Genomic DNA, 15,071 nt, shown 5'->3' on the forward strand with positions numbered 1-15,071 from the left:
AAATTGTTTGATGTAGTGTTTTCTGCTTAGTGTCTTCAAATTTAAATTTTTAATACTGTGGAGTGTTTGAGAGGGCTTGGCAGTGGGGTTGTTTTGGGGGATGGTTCTTGAGAAGTTCTGTATGATGTGTTTTTTTGTTCTGTTTTTTTTAAAGGTGTTCTAGTTTGCCATTTTTTACTAAGTTTTCTGCCAGTAGCCACCAGCTGATTGCTGATTGGAGTGATGCAGCCTGCCCTTGTAAAAGGCAGTATCTTTCTTTAAAATCAGATCTGGCATACCCTTATTTTAAAATCAGACAGTGAGAGCTGCTGTTAGGCTCACCATGGCCTCAGCAAATTGAAAGACTTCTGAACACTTCTATTGGCATTGCAGTAAAAACCTTGTATTAGATACATAATAACAGAGTTCTTGAGAATCTTCCTGGGTAGCTAATTCAGTAACAGGAGTGAACACCAAGGCATCTGTTGATCTCTGCCTTCCTCAAACAGGTGGGAGCTGAAGACATCAATTTTTGCTCACCTACTTGCACTGTTTGGTTCTTGCTGTGTATGTTTTTGGCTAGGAGAGCACCAACAAGGCACTTAAATATTTGGGATGTGCTAACATCTCCTTGAGATGCACAGAGAGTAATTAGTAGATGTGACTCCCTCAGACCTGTAAGATGCCATCTGGTATAAGTGATAGGCAATGTATTCCTCTGAAAATACTTGTGGGGCCTGTCTTCATGTGCCTCTGTACATACTTTTCTAAATTCCCTCTTCTCTGCATTTTCATGCAGGCTTCTATTTGAATTTGGAAACACGTATATATATTGCATGTATATATGCATATATAACATGTATCTATATTGCAAAATATCTATGATGTGTTTTCTGAAACCACATTGACTGTTGTGAATTCAAGGGATTCCTAGATGTGCGCCCAGTGAGGTATTTCTAGCTTGCAAGTTAAGAACTAAGCTCACAAGTAAGCTGTTACTAATGTTGGGGGGTTCTGTGTGTGCACCTTGTAGTTAATGGATTTAGAAGAGGCTGTTCCCCTGAGCTGCTGTCGCCTTGTCAAATACGATGAGTTCCATGATTACTTGGAGCGCTCCTACGAAGGAGAAGAGGATACCCCAATGGGTTTGTTACTTGGAGGGGTCAAGTCAACCTACATGTTTGACTTACTGTTGGAAACAAGAAGGCCTGACCAAGTTTTCCAGTGCTATAAACCTGGTGGTAAGATATGTAATGACATGTATGCTTTTAGTCTCTCCTTGTCTGTACTGTGTGGTGGCACAAGCACAGAGCTGCAAAACAGCTTCAGTATGAGGTGTTGCAAGAAGAAAACCTAAATTTTACAGTCAATATTCAGAACTACATAATGTGCTGTGCTGCTGACTTGCTTCTAGTTGAGGCAGGTCTAAGGTACTCTAAAATTTGTCAGACTGGAAGGTGTTTTCTTTTTTAGCATTAAATTTGATCAGAATATGTAATTCTGAAATTGGACTGTATTTCAAGTTCTTACTGTTTGTATTTAATGCAGCCCCTTAATCATTACATCAGACAAGTACACGTGTGTTTCCTTTGTTGAATTTTCTCTGTGTATATATGTGCCTTTGTTTTCTTTTTTCTCCTCCCTGCAGAGGTCATGGTAAAGGTTCATGTAGTGGACCTGAAGACTGAATCTGTTGCTCCTCCAATAAGTGTGCGAGCTTATTTAAATCAAACAGTTTCAGAGTTTAAACAACTAATTTCAAAGGTAATTTACAGTCTTTATGGACTTGTATTAAAGAGTTTTCATTCATTGCGACTGTGACATGTGTCATAATTTCCATACCTAAAATGAGAGCCTGCATCTTTTGCAGATCATGCTGTGAATTGTGTCCAGCAGGGTTCAGTTAGATGCTACAGCTGAGTTTGTCCACCTGCTCACTCCTGCTGAAAGCAGCAGGCTGCTTCTTGCTTCCATGCAGAGTTAGTATCTTTAACAACCTCACTGAGAGTCCAGCTGGTGACACAACTAATGAACTCTTACCACACAACTGAACCGAAGTGTAACTTCCATTCAGCTTTAGTATTTGACACCTAACATCCAAAGCTGTCCATGTTCTCCATGCAATCTCTCCTTTTCATCCCAACAGCCACTTGTTACCAAGATGCAGATTGACTTTTACGTGGTTTGAAACCAAGGGATATTACTGCTTCCATTGCATTGGAAGACAGAGATTGCATTTGCTCATTTCTGTGTGGAATTATTCAGTAATTGGTGTAACTTCATAATATTTGTTATAAAATGTGATTCCAGAAATTTGAGTTCAGTGTAAGAATTGTGAACACTGTACAAAACCTGTTGTTCGAGAGTATTTTTAATTTTCAGTTGGTTCATATGTTAAAGACCATTGTCATGAATGATTTTCCAGTTCTCTGCAAAGCCAGGCCATTTTATGCTTCTGACCTTATGGAAAAACTGACACTTGCTACATATTAAAGGGTGGAGGAAAGGCACTGGGACTGAACAGGTTTGGGAGGTTTCCCTCCGTGTTCTCTTTTGCAATTTCAAAGTTGAAAACAAACCTGCTCCTTTCCCAGTGAATAATGCCAGAAATGAAGCACCTTTTTCAGTTTTGAAGGTATGTGTGATGCCCATGTTCTCTCCCTGTCCACGTCCTGTCCCAGGCCACACACCTGCCTGCTGAAACCATGCGGGTGGTGCTGGAGCGGTGCTACAACGACCTGCGTCTGCTGAACGTGTCCAGCAAAACACTGAAAGCTGAAGGCTTTTTCAGAAGCAACAAGGTACATGCTCTGGTTTTTAAATTGTTCATTCCTTGGGTTTATGTTTTTCTGTTGTGTTGTAAAAGGCGTGGAAGTATGTATGGAATTGATAATGGGTAGCTGTCCTGTATTTTGCTCTGTAGTGTGTGGGGTTTCTGTGCCTGGTACAGTGGTGCTGGTGAATACTCCAGGCTATGTATGAAACCAAGTGTACATAGGAGAGAGTGGACTGAGAATCAGACATCTGGCTGTTACTCTGTTCAGATGATGCTGAGCTTAACAGCCCTACAAAGAAGACTGTTAAAAGTCAAGCATACTTAGGGAGCAAAGATTGATATATTGCTATGAAGGCTGCTGGATGTGTTTGGTAAAAATACCTGAACAACTGTACCTGCTCTTAGTATTATTAAACTTCTTAAAAAACAAATACCAAAACTAAAAGCAAGTTTTTGGTGGGTTTCTGTCTTAAATTCAGTAGTTTTCACTATGAAGATTCCCCCTAGACAATTTACATTATTTTTTCAAAAAAGTCTTCTAATAAATATTTCCAATAATAATTGTGTAATGCAGTCAGAAGAAGAGAAACTTAGTACTCAAATAACATTTTAAATGCATACATTGCCCTTTTTTACTGCAGTAGAAATAGCCCATCTTTTAGCACATTTTGTACATTCTCTGTCTCTGATGTTGAAGCTCAATGTGAAATCTTCTTGATGAAGAATGATTAAGGAAGGCTTTGATGGCTCACAGCTGAGCAGTACAGTGGCACTGAGTTGTTATTCAGTTACTTAGAGGCCTTTCAAAATCAGTGTCACTATGACATGGAGCCCTTTGACAAAGGGAAGAGAGACATTTAATTTGCACTATTGCTTGAACATGTATACATTTAAAACTTCCATATGACACTGTACTGGAAAGTAAAGGCACAGTCTGCTGCAGTGGTGGGTCTCATTGCTGCCAAAACAGTGCTGTGTACAGGTGAAGGGTGCACATGAGTGATTTATGAATCCACTTCTGAATGTGTTTCCTGCAGCTGGTCAGTCTGCTTACAGTTCACTCCATTCTTAACATGGTTATGAAAACAAGGAAAAATGAAATAATTATTGTACTACAGACTCCTTGGTCTGTCTTTTTCTAAGCATGTATTTTAATATTTTGATAAAAGGTGATGTTTCTTGATAGAATTATTTCTAATACACATTAGAAATAATGCCATCAAGAAACATGACATTTTATCAAAATGCTCAACCCTGTGTTTGCTGTCGTTGCATTTATTTAAAATAGCACTACATGGTACAACACTTCTTTCCTGTTCAGGTGTTCATTGAAAGCTCAGAGTCTTTGGACCGTCATGCGACATACACAGACTCTCAGCTGTGGAAACTTCTGGATCGCCATGCAAACACCATCAGACTGTACGTTTCATTGCCAGAGCAAGCTCCCGGATCTCAGCTCAGACGGGCACTTTATCAGAAGGCTGGTGGGGGTGCAGGCAACTTGGATGAATCTTGTGAAAGAGTAAAAGGACCTGTAGGTAATATGAAGTCCGTGGAGGCAATTTTGGAAGAAAGCACTGAAAAACTTAAAAGCTTGTCTCTGCAGCAACAGCAGCAGCAGGAGGGAGACAATGGAGACAGCAGCAAAAGCACAGAAGCTAGTGATTTTGAAAACATTGAGTCACCTTTAAATGAAGTAGACTCTTCAGCATCAGCAGAAAACAGAGAACTTGAGAACCAAATTCAGATTTCTGATGCAGAGAACCTGCAGTCCGAGGAGCGGTCTGACTCGGATGTCAATAACGACAGGAGTACGAGTTCAGTGGACAGTGACATCCTCAGCTCCAGCCACAGCAGTGACACTCTGTGCAACGTGGACAATGCCCCCCTCCCCCTGGCCAATGGGCTGGATTCTCACAGCATCACAAGTAGCAGGCGATCAAAAGCCAATCAGGGCAAGAAGGAAACCTGGGACACAGCAGAAGAGGATTCTGGAACAGACAGTGAATATGATGAAAGTGGCAAGAGCAGAGGAGAAGCACAATATATGTACTTTAAATCAGAGCCCTACACTGCAGAGGAGGGTTCAGGAGAAGGGCAAAAATGTATGTATTCTTTCTTAAGTGTCTTAAAATAATTCTGTGGGTTTTACTACTTAATTCATATGCTGTGTATTGAAAAACTTAATTATAATGTCAAATTAAAGCTAATGGAAGTGCAGACAGGATGTGATGTTCAGCAGAAATCTATTTTGATCTTGTAATAAGTGATTACATATTTGAAAAGTGTCTTGCTCTTTTGTTTCTAAGAAAATGAACCTCTACTTAAGTGTGTTGATAGTGTTCCCTGAAGAGCAAGCTGAGTTGTCTTTTAGTGAAAGGATCATAGTTGCATCTGCTGATGATGATTCACCTGTTTCAGAATGCACTTATTTAATGTGGTTGAACCAGCATTTTCTATTATCATTTAAATTAACAAACCTGAAAAGTCTTAGTCATCTGACTGTAAAGAAAATTCAAATATACTTGATATTGACAATTTAATTCACTAACTGAAATACAGTGAGGCATATGGCTGACATGAAAGTGTCCAAACAAGTTCAGTATAAGAGCCTAAGTGGTATATAATTGCCATAAAAATAAATAATTTCAACAGTGCTCTGTACCTGCATGTGCTTTATAACTAACAGAATAATAATAAAAGAATAGCAGGATGTAAGATAAATATTTTGAAAGACAAAGGCTTTCATGTCAATCCAGAAAACTGATTGTAATAGTAATAGATAAGGAAGAATTTCTCACAGAGAAATCGATTTGCATCTGGTAAAGCTTTGCTAAAATTACTCCTTTAGCTTGGAATGGTCTTTCTTTGGGGCCAATTATAAACTGCTTTCATTTATCCCTGTTTTGTTTTGGTTGGTCTAGTTGGATTCAGGAACTACTTGTTTGCAGTAATTTTGATGTTATCATAATACACTACATAAATGATTATCCTGAGGGGAAAGCTTTTATTTATTTTTAGTATCATTCAAATAATTTATTTGTCCACTTCAGTATTCTGAATAGTTTATTCTAGAATGTTGTGATGTTACACAATCATGATATAGTTTGTAGTGTAGTACAAATTGCATGTATTAAGCAACACAATTTCTAAAGGTACTCTAAACTATTCCCTTTGTGTTCCACAATTTCATGTTACTACAATTTTTCCTTAATTACAACATTAGTCCATGAAAAAGTCTCTTAATCTGGATTTGAGCTTGTCTTGTGATACCCTGTGGCCTTCCAGAACACAGAATTTACCTTTTTAATGCTGAAAGCCAGGAAGGAAAATAGAAGGGGTTGGGTGGCTTGTGTCCCACTGGTCCCAGCTCCAGAGCAGTTCCCTGTCCTTTGAGGCAGAGAACGCTGTAGGAGGATTTAGCAGTTGCTCCATGGAATTCTGTCTGTTTTCTTTCTGAACAGACAAGGTACTGCTTTGCTGAATGCATACCAGGGCAGGTTGGAACTGCTGTGTCCCCAGAAATATCTGCCCATAAGCACTTAAAATACAGCAAAGCTTTTGAAGGTTATGATGACATCATTAGATAAAATGTAAATGTAGCCATGAACCATAATTCAGGCTTTTCAGTACTGTTTTGCTGCAAGTGCTAACTCTGAATACATGGAAATTGTACGTGAGAGTGGTTTGGTTTTTTTTTGTTTGTAGCAAGGTGTTTCATACCATTTTTATCTTTATTTTTGCTCAGGGCTGATGGTGCATGTTGATAAAAGAATTACACTGTCTGCCTTCAAGCAACATTTGGAGCCTTTTGTTGGAGTTCCATCTTCTCACTTCAAAGTCTTTAGAGTCTATGCCAGCAATCAAGAGTTTGAGAGTGTTCGGCTGAATGAGACCCTTTCGTCATTTTCTGATGATAATAAGGTTATTTAGAAGTTATTTTGAATCATTGAAAGTATATTGGTACAATATAGATAAAGTTAATTTACAACAAGTGAAATAATTATTTTGGTCTTGGTAGCATGTTACAGAACACAATTCTGATTTGGATACCAGTTCTAACAGATACTCCTTTTGCATTCTAGATAACTATTAGACTTGGAAGAGCCCTTAAGAAGGGTGAATACAGAGTTAAAGTCTATCAGCTCTTGGTAAATGAGCCTGAGGTAAGGCATTGAATGTTTCAAGGCTGAGTCATGAAAATATTAATATGTGCCTTGGCCAAGGTTTTGCTTTGAAATCGTGGAAAAAAATGAAACTCCTTTTCTTCATATTTCTCTGCAAGGGATTTAGAAGGGAAGTTTGAGATTATTTCTGTTCCAAGTAAGCAGTTGGAATGTGATTTACACTATCTCTCAAGTGTCTTTATTTCTGTAGTATAAATGGAGTATATGGGAATTGTTTCTTTGTTTCCCTTAAATGTGTGACAGTCATGTAGCATTCTCTCTGAAGAAGAAACTCTGAAGAAGTGTTTACTTTTGGCTGTGGTTTTCAGTGGTGCTGAACTGATGTAATTCATCCCATTCATGTGCTGCAGGTAGTGCTTGTCAGGGAGGCTGTCTGGGTAATGGTCCCCTCTGCATAAGGCAAGCCTGAAACAAAAGTGCCTCTCTTGCACTAAAGCAGCTCATAAGCTTGTTACATCTGCTGGGACATGAAAAATGCAGAAGTGGTTATATAGACTGTAGACTGGATAGATTGCAGTCTTTAGAAGTTGACTTTTTATGCACTTTAATTTTATTTTTTGGACAAAACTGCAGAATATGTATTAATAATGGATAAGAGACTAAGCTGAACTGCTAAAGCAGGGAATAAGATCAATTTAAAAGCATCTTCCATGGATGGAGCTGTTTGTGATTATGAAAGCCAAGAAAGTGGCATTTTTATGATGATGTGGCTTATTTAATTTGAAAGCTCCTTTGCCATTGTGTGGAATGTGAATGTAATGGTAGCAGTTAGCAGCACAGCACAGGCAGTCAGAGGGCTGGAGTGCCCTGCCAAAGGGCTGCTGCTGCACTAATTAGTTACACCCCATTTTAATTAATTCATTGCCTGCCTTGTTAACAAGAAGCCTACTGATCTTTTTGCCAGGTGGATGGGACTGGTCACAAAGCATAAACAGAGGTACAGTTTTCTGTTCCAGTAGAATTCTGTGGTTTATTTTTTTTTATTTATGTTCACAGCCGTGCAAGTTTCTTCTGGATGCAGTTTTTGCTAAAGGAATGACTGTCCGACAGTCCAAAGAGGAACTGCTTCCTCAGCTTCGAGAACAATGTGGCCTAGACTTGACAATTGACAGGTAACCCTGATGAAATATCATTTTAAAATGTGTTTGGGGATTTCTTTCCTCTTGTGGAGAAAGAAAGTAATGAAAGAAGCAGAAATAAATTGCTGTGGTCTTTGAAGCAGTTTGTGAATACAAACACTAATTCAGCAATTCTTGGTGTTCGTCTCACACAGAATGAATTCTATAGGGGATAATATTTACACAGAATTGCCTGTGTGCAACATGTCTGCAGCTTTAGATCTCTCTAATGATGATTTCCTTCAGGAAGGGGAACATTAAGTGAATCAGTTCTTAAAAGAGCCACCTGCTCTCTACATGCAAGCCCAGCACTGCAGCAAACTGCTTGTGCAGCATCATCGTGTGTGTGTGTACAGCACTGATCTGGGCTGTCTGCCCTGTACCATGTTTGGGTAATCCCTAATTAGGAAACAGGTTTTTTTCCTTTAAATCCCTATGTATTTCCTGCATTGAACAAGTGGAATACAGACGTGTTTCCCTTGTGTTATTGAATGATTCAGCACTAAGCTAGCAGTGACGCTCTGCTGTCAGGACTGTTTCTGAACATTAAACTTGTTCCTGTTAAACTTCACCAAGAATCAATGAGTTGCAGTATTTCAGTTTTGTCAGGAAATACTCAGTTTTGATCTCTGGCAGTGTTAAGTGCTCATGAGCAGATAGAAACTCACTGGGGTTTTTTGTGATATATTTTAGGTTTCGCCTACGAAAGAAAACCTGGAAGAATCCAGGCACTGTGTTTCTGGATTATCATATCTATGAAGAAGATATCAATATTTCCAGCAACTGGGAGGTCTTCTTAGAAATACTTGATGGTAATGATTTCTTTTTAAATTAGTATTTGGTGATGACTAGGTAGCTGAAATATGTGCATGCAGATGCATGCATATAATTTAAGTTGGCACAACAGCTCAGTCTTTTAGTAGTTTTCAGACAGGATTGAAAAATAATTCTATGATGAAGGAATTTGGAACCGAAATTTCTGTTCATCAAAACAATTTTGAAATCAAATATTAGAGAGCAGAATGTTTCTGAAATTCTGCTTAGCTGTCATTTAAATTATGCCATTTCTTAAGCATTCCTTTGCATATATACTTAAAATTTTGATTCTGAATTTAAAAGTGTAATTTAAGGGTAAGAAAAGTAGGCCATGCTCTTTGGCCTCTAGATTAACAGATACTGCAGTTAATGTATAGATGAGGAACGTGAATTCCATTCACTCAGGAAATTTCTTCCTAAGCATACCTGCTTTAAGAAGTCTCACTTAGCTGTTAGTCAAGTATTTTGGGAGTTGTGTTCAATTCTGGTATTTTCAGTTTTAACAAAATTATGCCAGTGAAAGTATCAAAATTTGAAATGAAAGTGGGAGATTGAGAAAGCCTGCAGATTCCTATGGACATAAGTATCAGCTCCTGCTGCAGTTCAAACTTTACAGTTCAACATTTTTATTAGATTTAGATAAATGCTGTACTGTTTCTGTAGTGAGTAGGTCTTGGAGATACAGCTTTAGACACTGCAGCCCACCTAACTCACAGGCAGATTGTAGATTACAGGGCTTCCAAGTGTTCTGCAAGAGTTTCACACAAAACAAGCTTGTCACGTGAGACATAAATGTCGAAGCCTCATGTTCTGCATGCTCGATGATAAAATTATAGACTAATTTAAAAAAAATCAGCCCTTGGATATCACTTCTGCTTATCTAATTGTAATATAAACAGTACTGTTCTGTCAGCCAGAGACAGCTCTGAAACCTGGAACAAGGTATAAAAAGGCTGGAGGCAGCACATACTAAAACTCTTGAAGGTGGTGGGTGGAAACAAGATTTCAGTAACAAGTGTGGAGTTGGTGAGGGAAATCTAGAAGTTAAAAGGGAAAAGCTTATTTTGGTAAAGGAGGTGAAGCACATGAATAGATAGCAGATAGCTGAGGAAGGTCTCGTGCCGATGCTGGATCTGGAGTCAGCCTCTGGTTAGGTGGATAGATCTGCCATGGATAACTGAGCTGGGTGTTATGGAAAACTGTGCCTTATGGCTTCAAGGAGATTCTGCCCATGAAAAATTCATTTATAGGAGCTGATAACAGAAAGCTTCAACTAAATCATAGTCCTTTCCTCTTTCCCTTTTTTACAAGTGAACTGCTTGCAGAACACTGGGTTACTTAATTTGTGCATGTATCTCTAGGGCAGTCTTCCATATTAGAGTATCTTTAAGTTATGGACAAACCCTAATTTAAAATAGGATATTTTGCAATGTTAATACAAAAAATTTCTCTTTCTTTGCTAGGAGTAGAAAAGATGAAGTCCATGTCACAACTTGCTGTTTTATCGAGACGATGGAGGCCATCAGAGATGAAATTAGATTCTTTCCAGGAAGTGGTACTAGAAAGCAGCAGTGTTGAAGAATTAAAAGAGAAGGTAAAATGTGTAATACAATCCAAGTTTCTTGTGATGACCAAGAGCCTTATTGATGTTCTCCAGTGGGAAGCACAGGGACGTCATAGCTCCATAAACTTGTTGCATGGTGGTTATTTTTCTCCAGGACCTGATAATGTATTCCATCCCATTACCAAACCACATGAATTGTCAATTTATTTCTTAGTTTCACATAATGGTCTGGTCTGAAAGTATTCAAGTGAATACATGCAAAAAAAGAAGTCACATCTTGAAGTTTAAGGAGCTTAATAGTACCTTTGTCCCTTTTCATCAAAAAACACATATGAAAGAAAAGCTGAGCTGTTGCCTCTTGGTGTTTTTTCAAGCTAATGTTTTGTTATTCCAAAATACCAAACCTTTCAGCCTCCTCATATTTGAATTTGACAGCTGTTGCTGAGGGATGGCATTGCTGTATCAAGTAGGCTGAACTATGTTTTGGTTGGAAAGAAGTATGGCTGTGGTATGGTTTGGTTTTGGTATGGCTGTGGTATGGCCAGGATGCTCTAACAGGTAAGCAGACCTGTCACAGCAGACCTGTGTCATCCCAGCAGAAATCTGGAGTAGGAATGTCTCCTGTTGAGGCTGTTTCCAGTGTATCACAGAGTACCATGCTTGGAGAAATGTTTATTTATACGTGGCAATACCCAGTTGTTAGGAGGCCACCTTGGATGTTGAGGCCAGTAAACATGCTGGTGTCAGTGACCCTGAGAATTCATAAACGAGGGGTGTTAGTTCACAGGCTGGGTTTGTGTTGTACACAGGTTAAGCTATGGGCTGCTTCCTGCATTCCTCAGGTGGAAATGAAGTCATGACTACAGGTTCTTGCATGCAGTCAAGAATTCCTCCTCACTTGTGCCTTGAGAAAGAGTTGGCTGCCTTTGTTTTCTTGCCTTAAGAATTGATGTGCAGGGAGAAATTTTATTTCTTAAAGTTGTGATAGGAAGTGCAGGTGTGTGGAGGTGGGTCCTAGTCATGCATATTTTCCAGCTGTGCCTGCTCCCAGATTGACTGGATAACACCTTCCATGTCACACAGGGTTCACCGTGAGACACTTGGTCTCTTTGTATCTTGGAACTTGAATGTTATTAATTAATTGTTTCTATGAACTTTTTTTTGTCTCCTCTTCAGTATTAAGAGAAGTGTGATGAAATGCTGTCACAGCAAGCGTCACTTGTGACACACACTGGTAACTTCAGAAATGTTAAGAATGTGTACTTGTCACTTTAATTTTGTACATTGGAGGACTTGAAGATAATTCGACTTTTAGATTTGGCAGTTATTCACTTCATGTAGACACTTTGTAATGTTGCTTTGGAATAGTATTAAATCCACCATTTCTCTTCACAGCTAAGTGAAATAAGTGGAATACCCTTAGAAAACATTGAATTTGCAAAGGTAAGTAAGATTTTATGTTTTTTTACCTTTTAATGGCACAGATGTGTGATTATGAGTTGTATTGTATTCACTAAGTAATTACTTTTTTCAGGGTAGAGGAACCTTTCCCTGCGACATTTCCATACTAGAGATTCATCAAGACTTGGACTGGAATCCGAAAGTATCTACATTGAATGTCTGGCCCCTGTACATTTGTGATGATGGTGCAGTAATATTTTATAGGTATGTATTTCATTACAGTATAATAAACAACACAAAAAATCCCTGTGGTTAACATTTGTGGGGTGATGTAATGGACAGGAACATAAAACACCTTTTGTTACCTTAAAGAAAAGGTTTGAAACATTCAGCTGAAACATTTGTGCTGCTCAGCTTCCTAAAAGCCTGAATATTAATTAAGGTTAAGAAAACAAGCACTGCATCTTTTTACTCAATCCTCCCTCCTGAACCACTGAAATCAAAGCTAGTTGCTATGCTTGAGTGTGGTTTTGGATTTAATTTCTTAAAATAGAACCATATCCCATGTGAGTTAGTGAGAGTCTTGCTGCAGATTTTGGAGAGCAAGGATTTTATTGTCTGAGTTTACTCCTTTGAGAAATTAGTACGGATTCTTTTTTAAAAGCCTGTTATGCTCAAAATTCTGTTAGTGTGGGAAATGTTGATCAGCTGGTGGCAGTAGCGTGGGGCAGGAGCTGAGGACTGAGAGCTTGAATATTGTCATTTCTCCTCAACTTGGTGGGGCAACCTGATGGACACATTGCTGTGGCAGTTTGCATAATTGCATGTGAGCTGGGGAGAAACAGCTGGTTAATGATGTGCTGGTCCTGATGAAAGTGACTCGGGAGAACATCTGGTGAGGACTTGCTGGCACACTGCTTCCAGCTGTTGGCACTGAGACCAAAAGCAGAGCAGAGCTGTGGTTGTCTGTAAGGAATAGGAGTAAGAGAGGTGGAGGAGTATGGGCTTGTTTCTTGCCCTGGTTTGTAGTCAGGCAGAACACGGAATGTTTCTGCTGGAAAAGCAGGTTTAGACACATTGCTTGTTCCTGCAAAATGAACCAATCCCTGAGAAGTATTATGCTTAGTTGTGGTTTTTACTAAGTTGCTCCAAGCCGAAAAAAAGCAGAAGTCTCCTTGTGGTTACTGTATTGATCTGAATTTAAACATATGTTTATGTTTTAGGGATAAAACTGAAGACTTAATGGAATTAACAGATGAGCAAAGAAATGAACTGATGAAAAAAGAAAGCAGCAGACTCCAGAAAACTGGACACCGGGTAACCTACTCTCCCCGTAAAGAAAAAGCACTAAAAATTTATCTGGATGGAGCACCAAATAAAGATTTGACTCAAGACTGATACTTGCTATAGCATTTTCCCTGGGGAATTTTTTTTGTTTCCAATCAAAAGGTTCACTACTACTGTGTAGTGCCATTACGGCAGGACATTCATTAGGTGTAACGCGCTGACACCAGCACAGCCGGGCGGTGCCGGCCGCAGGCAGGGCCCCGCTGGGCGCTGTGGGACTTGGAATCATGTTGTGCACTATAGTCAAATGTACTGTAAAGCTAAAAGGGATGTGCAAATAAAAGATTAGAACTCAAAAGTGGGCGGGGAGGGAAACGAGTGGAAATTGTTGAGGACGGTGTGCACATAGTAGCTAGTGAAACTAGCCTCCAACAGGATACTCATAGCTTAATAATAAAAGCTGTGCAAAGGCCATGAAAGAATCCTTTTCTCTGTTTGTTTCACTGATACACGCATTACCTCATCAGAGAGTCTGGAGTAAATATTAACAGATTGGTTCTAGGAAAGCAGCGGGGAAGGGCCGGGCGTGGGAGTGCTGCAAGTGTCAGGTTTTAGAATATTCTTCCATAAAACAGGGGGTCTGAGAGGTGTCTGCAGGAAGGTGCTGGCAGGCCTTGTTTGTTTGCAAAGTGCTGTTGTAAGGTAAAGTGGTTTTTAATAGGTTACCGATGAGCAGCTCTAGTGTATTGCATTCAATGTGTAAATAAAATCTGCCCTATCCATTTACCAGAACCTGCAGTTCAGCTATTTACCATGCTATTCTTTACACATATCAACATTCATTGTGTACATTTGGAAGTATAGTTGCCTATTTAAATTTGTATTCATTTTATGTTTGACGATGCTGGGTACTTTAGGGTTGTACTTCCCCTTGTTAATGAAGTTTTTGTTCTGTTCTGCTACTTTTTGTACATTTTGTTTTCAAGACTATTACAAGTTTGCATCTTCTCCACCTGCTGAAAGTCAGTTTATTTTTTCCCGGAGTTGATTCCATAGCTGTATGTAGTCAAATATTGGGGCAACCTCTTAACACCTCAATGTACGAGCTCGGTAGTTCAGGCTGTGGTGCAGAGACTGATGCAGTCAACATGATTTCATTGCAAAGCCTAGGAACAGCAATTTTTTGCTTTGGTCCATAAAGATCAATAGAGAACAATTCTCCATAGTTTTTGGAAAAACCACCTAATTTATAACAATCAAAAGATTTTGGTAAACTTTTTCATGCCAGATGCTGTTTACAACAATGAACATGCCAATAAAACATTTGTTCATTCTGTTGTGTTCTTTAATCATTAAATGCTGTGTTTTTTATTAAAAATACTATGGAATTGTTTCATGGAAATACAGACTTCCCCAAGGCAGTGCTGGAATTGCAAGGCTGTGTGTTTGTGTGTATGTACACACCCCCCTCTACGTTCAGAGTGTTGTTTTATAGCCTGGCTGCTGCTCCTCTTTACATTCACAGCAATTTTTTCTTCAACTGTGGGTTTCCTTTTCCAGGTCTGAATTTCTCACCAGTGAAACCTCCAAGTTCCAAGTATGACTGACAGCTAAATTCTGCTTCAGAGGGAAAGGGGTGTTCAGTAACAGAACCTTGAGTTCTTCCTTGCATGCTGGCAACCTAAAAATGCTGAGGAATCTGGCAGCTTGAGAAGCAGGCACTGCACAGAGGCATTCCCTCGTTATTCCTCCTCCCACTGTCCTGTGCTGCCTCTTGGCTGATGTGTGTGAGGTTGGAAGTGGGTGCAAAGGGAGCAGAGAGGGAAATACCATCCCCTAGGTAGGGTACTTCATTGAACTGCCACTTACCACAGATAGAGACTGCTAAAGCATCCTTAGATCTTCTGGAAGAGAAATGAATCGTGAATTTTCCTCACACTAGG

General features: G+C 39.3%; 1 protein-coding gene across 4 annotated transcripts in view; it reads left to right on the plus strand.

Annotated features, from left to right (window-relative positions):
* The window catches only part of USP47 (ubiquitin specific peptidase 47), a 51,031-nt gene extending 36,554 nt beyond the window's left edge, over positions 1–14,477 (plus strand). For all 4 annotated transcript variants that reach the window (XM_039725169.1, XM_039725167.1, XM_039725168.1 and 1 more), the window contains 12 exons: positions 1,013–1,220; positions 1,628–1,743; positions 2,661–2,780; positions 4,077–4,860; positions 6,504–6,679; positions 6,841–6,921; positions 7,939–8,054; positions 8,754–8,872; positions 10,340–10,470; positions 11,836–11,883; positions 11,975–12,105; positions 13,065–14,477. In XM_039725169.1, coding sequence (XP_039581103.1) covers positions 1,013–1,220; positions 1,628–1,743; positions 2,661–2,780; positions 4,077–4,860; positions 6,504–6,679; positions 6,841–6,921; positions 7,939–8,054; positions 8,754–8,872; positions 10,340–10,470; positions 11,836–11,883; positions 11,975–12,105; positions 13,065–13,239 — 2,205 coding nt within the window. In that variant the 3' untranslated portion in view covers positions 13,240–14,477. The remainder of the gene's footprint in view (positions 1–1,012; positions 1,221–1,627; positions 1,744–2,660; positions 2,781–4,076; positions 4,861–6,503; positions 6,680–6,840; positions 6,922–7,938; positions 8,055–8,753; positions 8,873–10,339; positions 10,471–11,835; positions 11,884–11,974; positions 12,106–13,064) is intronic.
* Positions 14,478–15,071: the final 594 nt, after the last annotated feature.

Source organism: Passer montanus, unplaced genomic scaffold (assembly GCF_014805655.1).
Source record: "Passer montanus isolate IOZ18808 unplaced genomic scaffold, ASM1480565v1 scaffold54, whole genome shotgun sequence".
NCBI classification, from domain to species: Eukaryota; Metazoa; Chordata; class Aves; order Passeriformes; family Passeridae; genus Passer; species Passer montanus.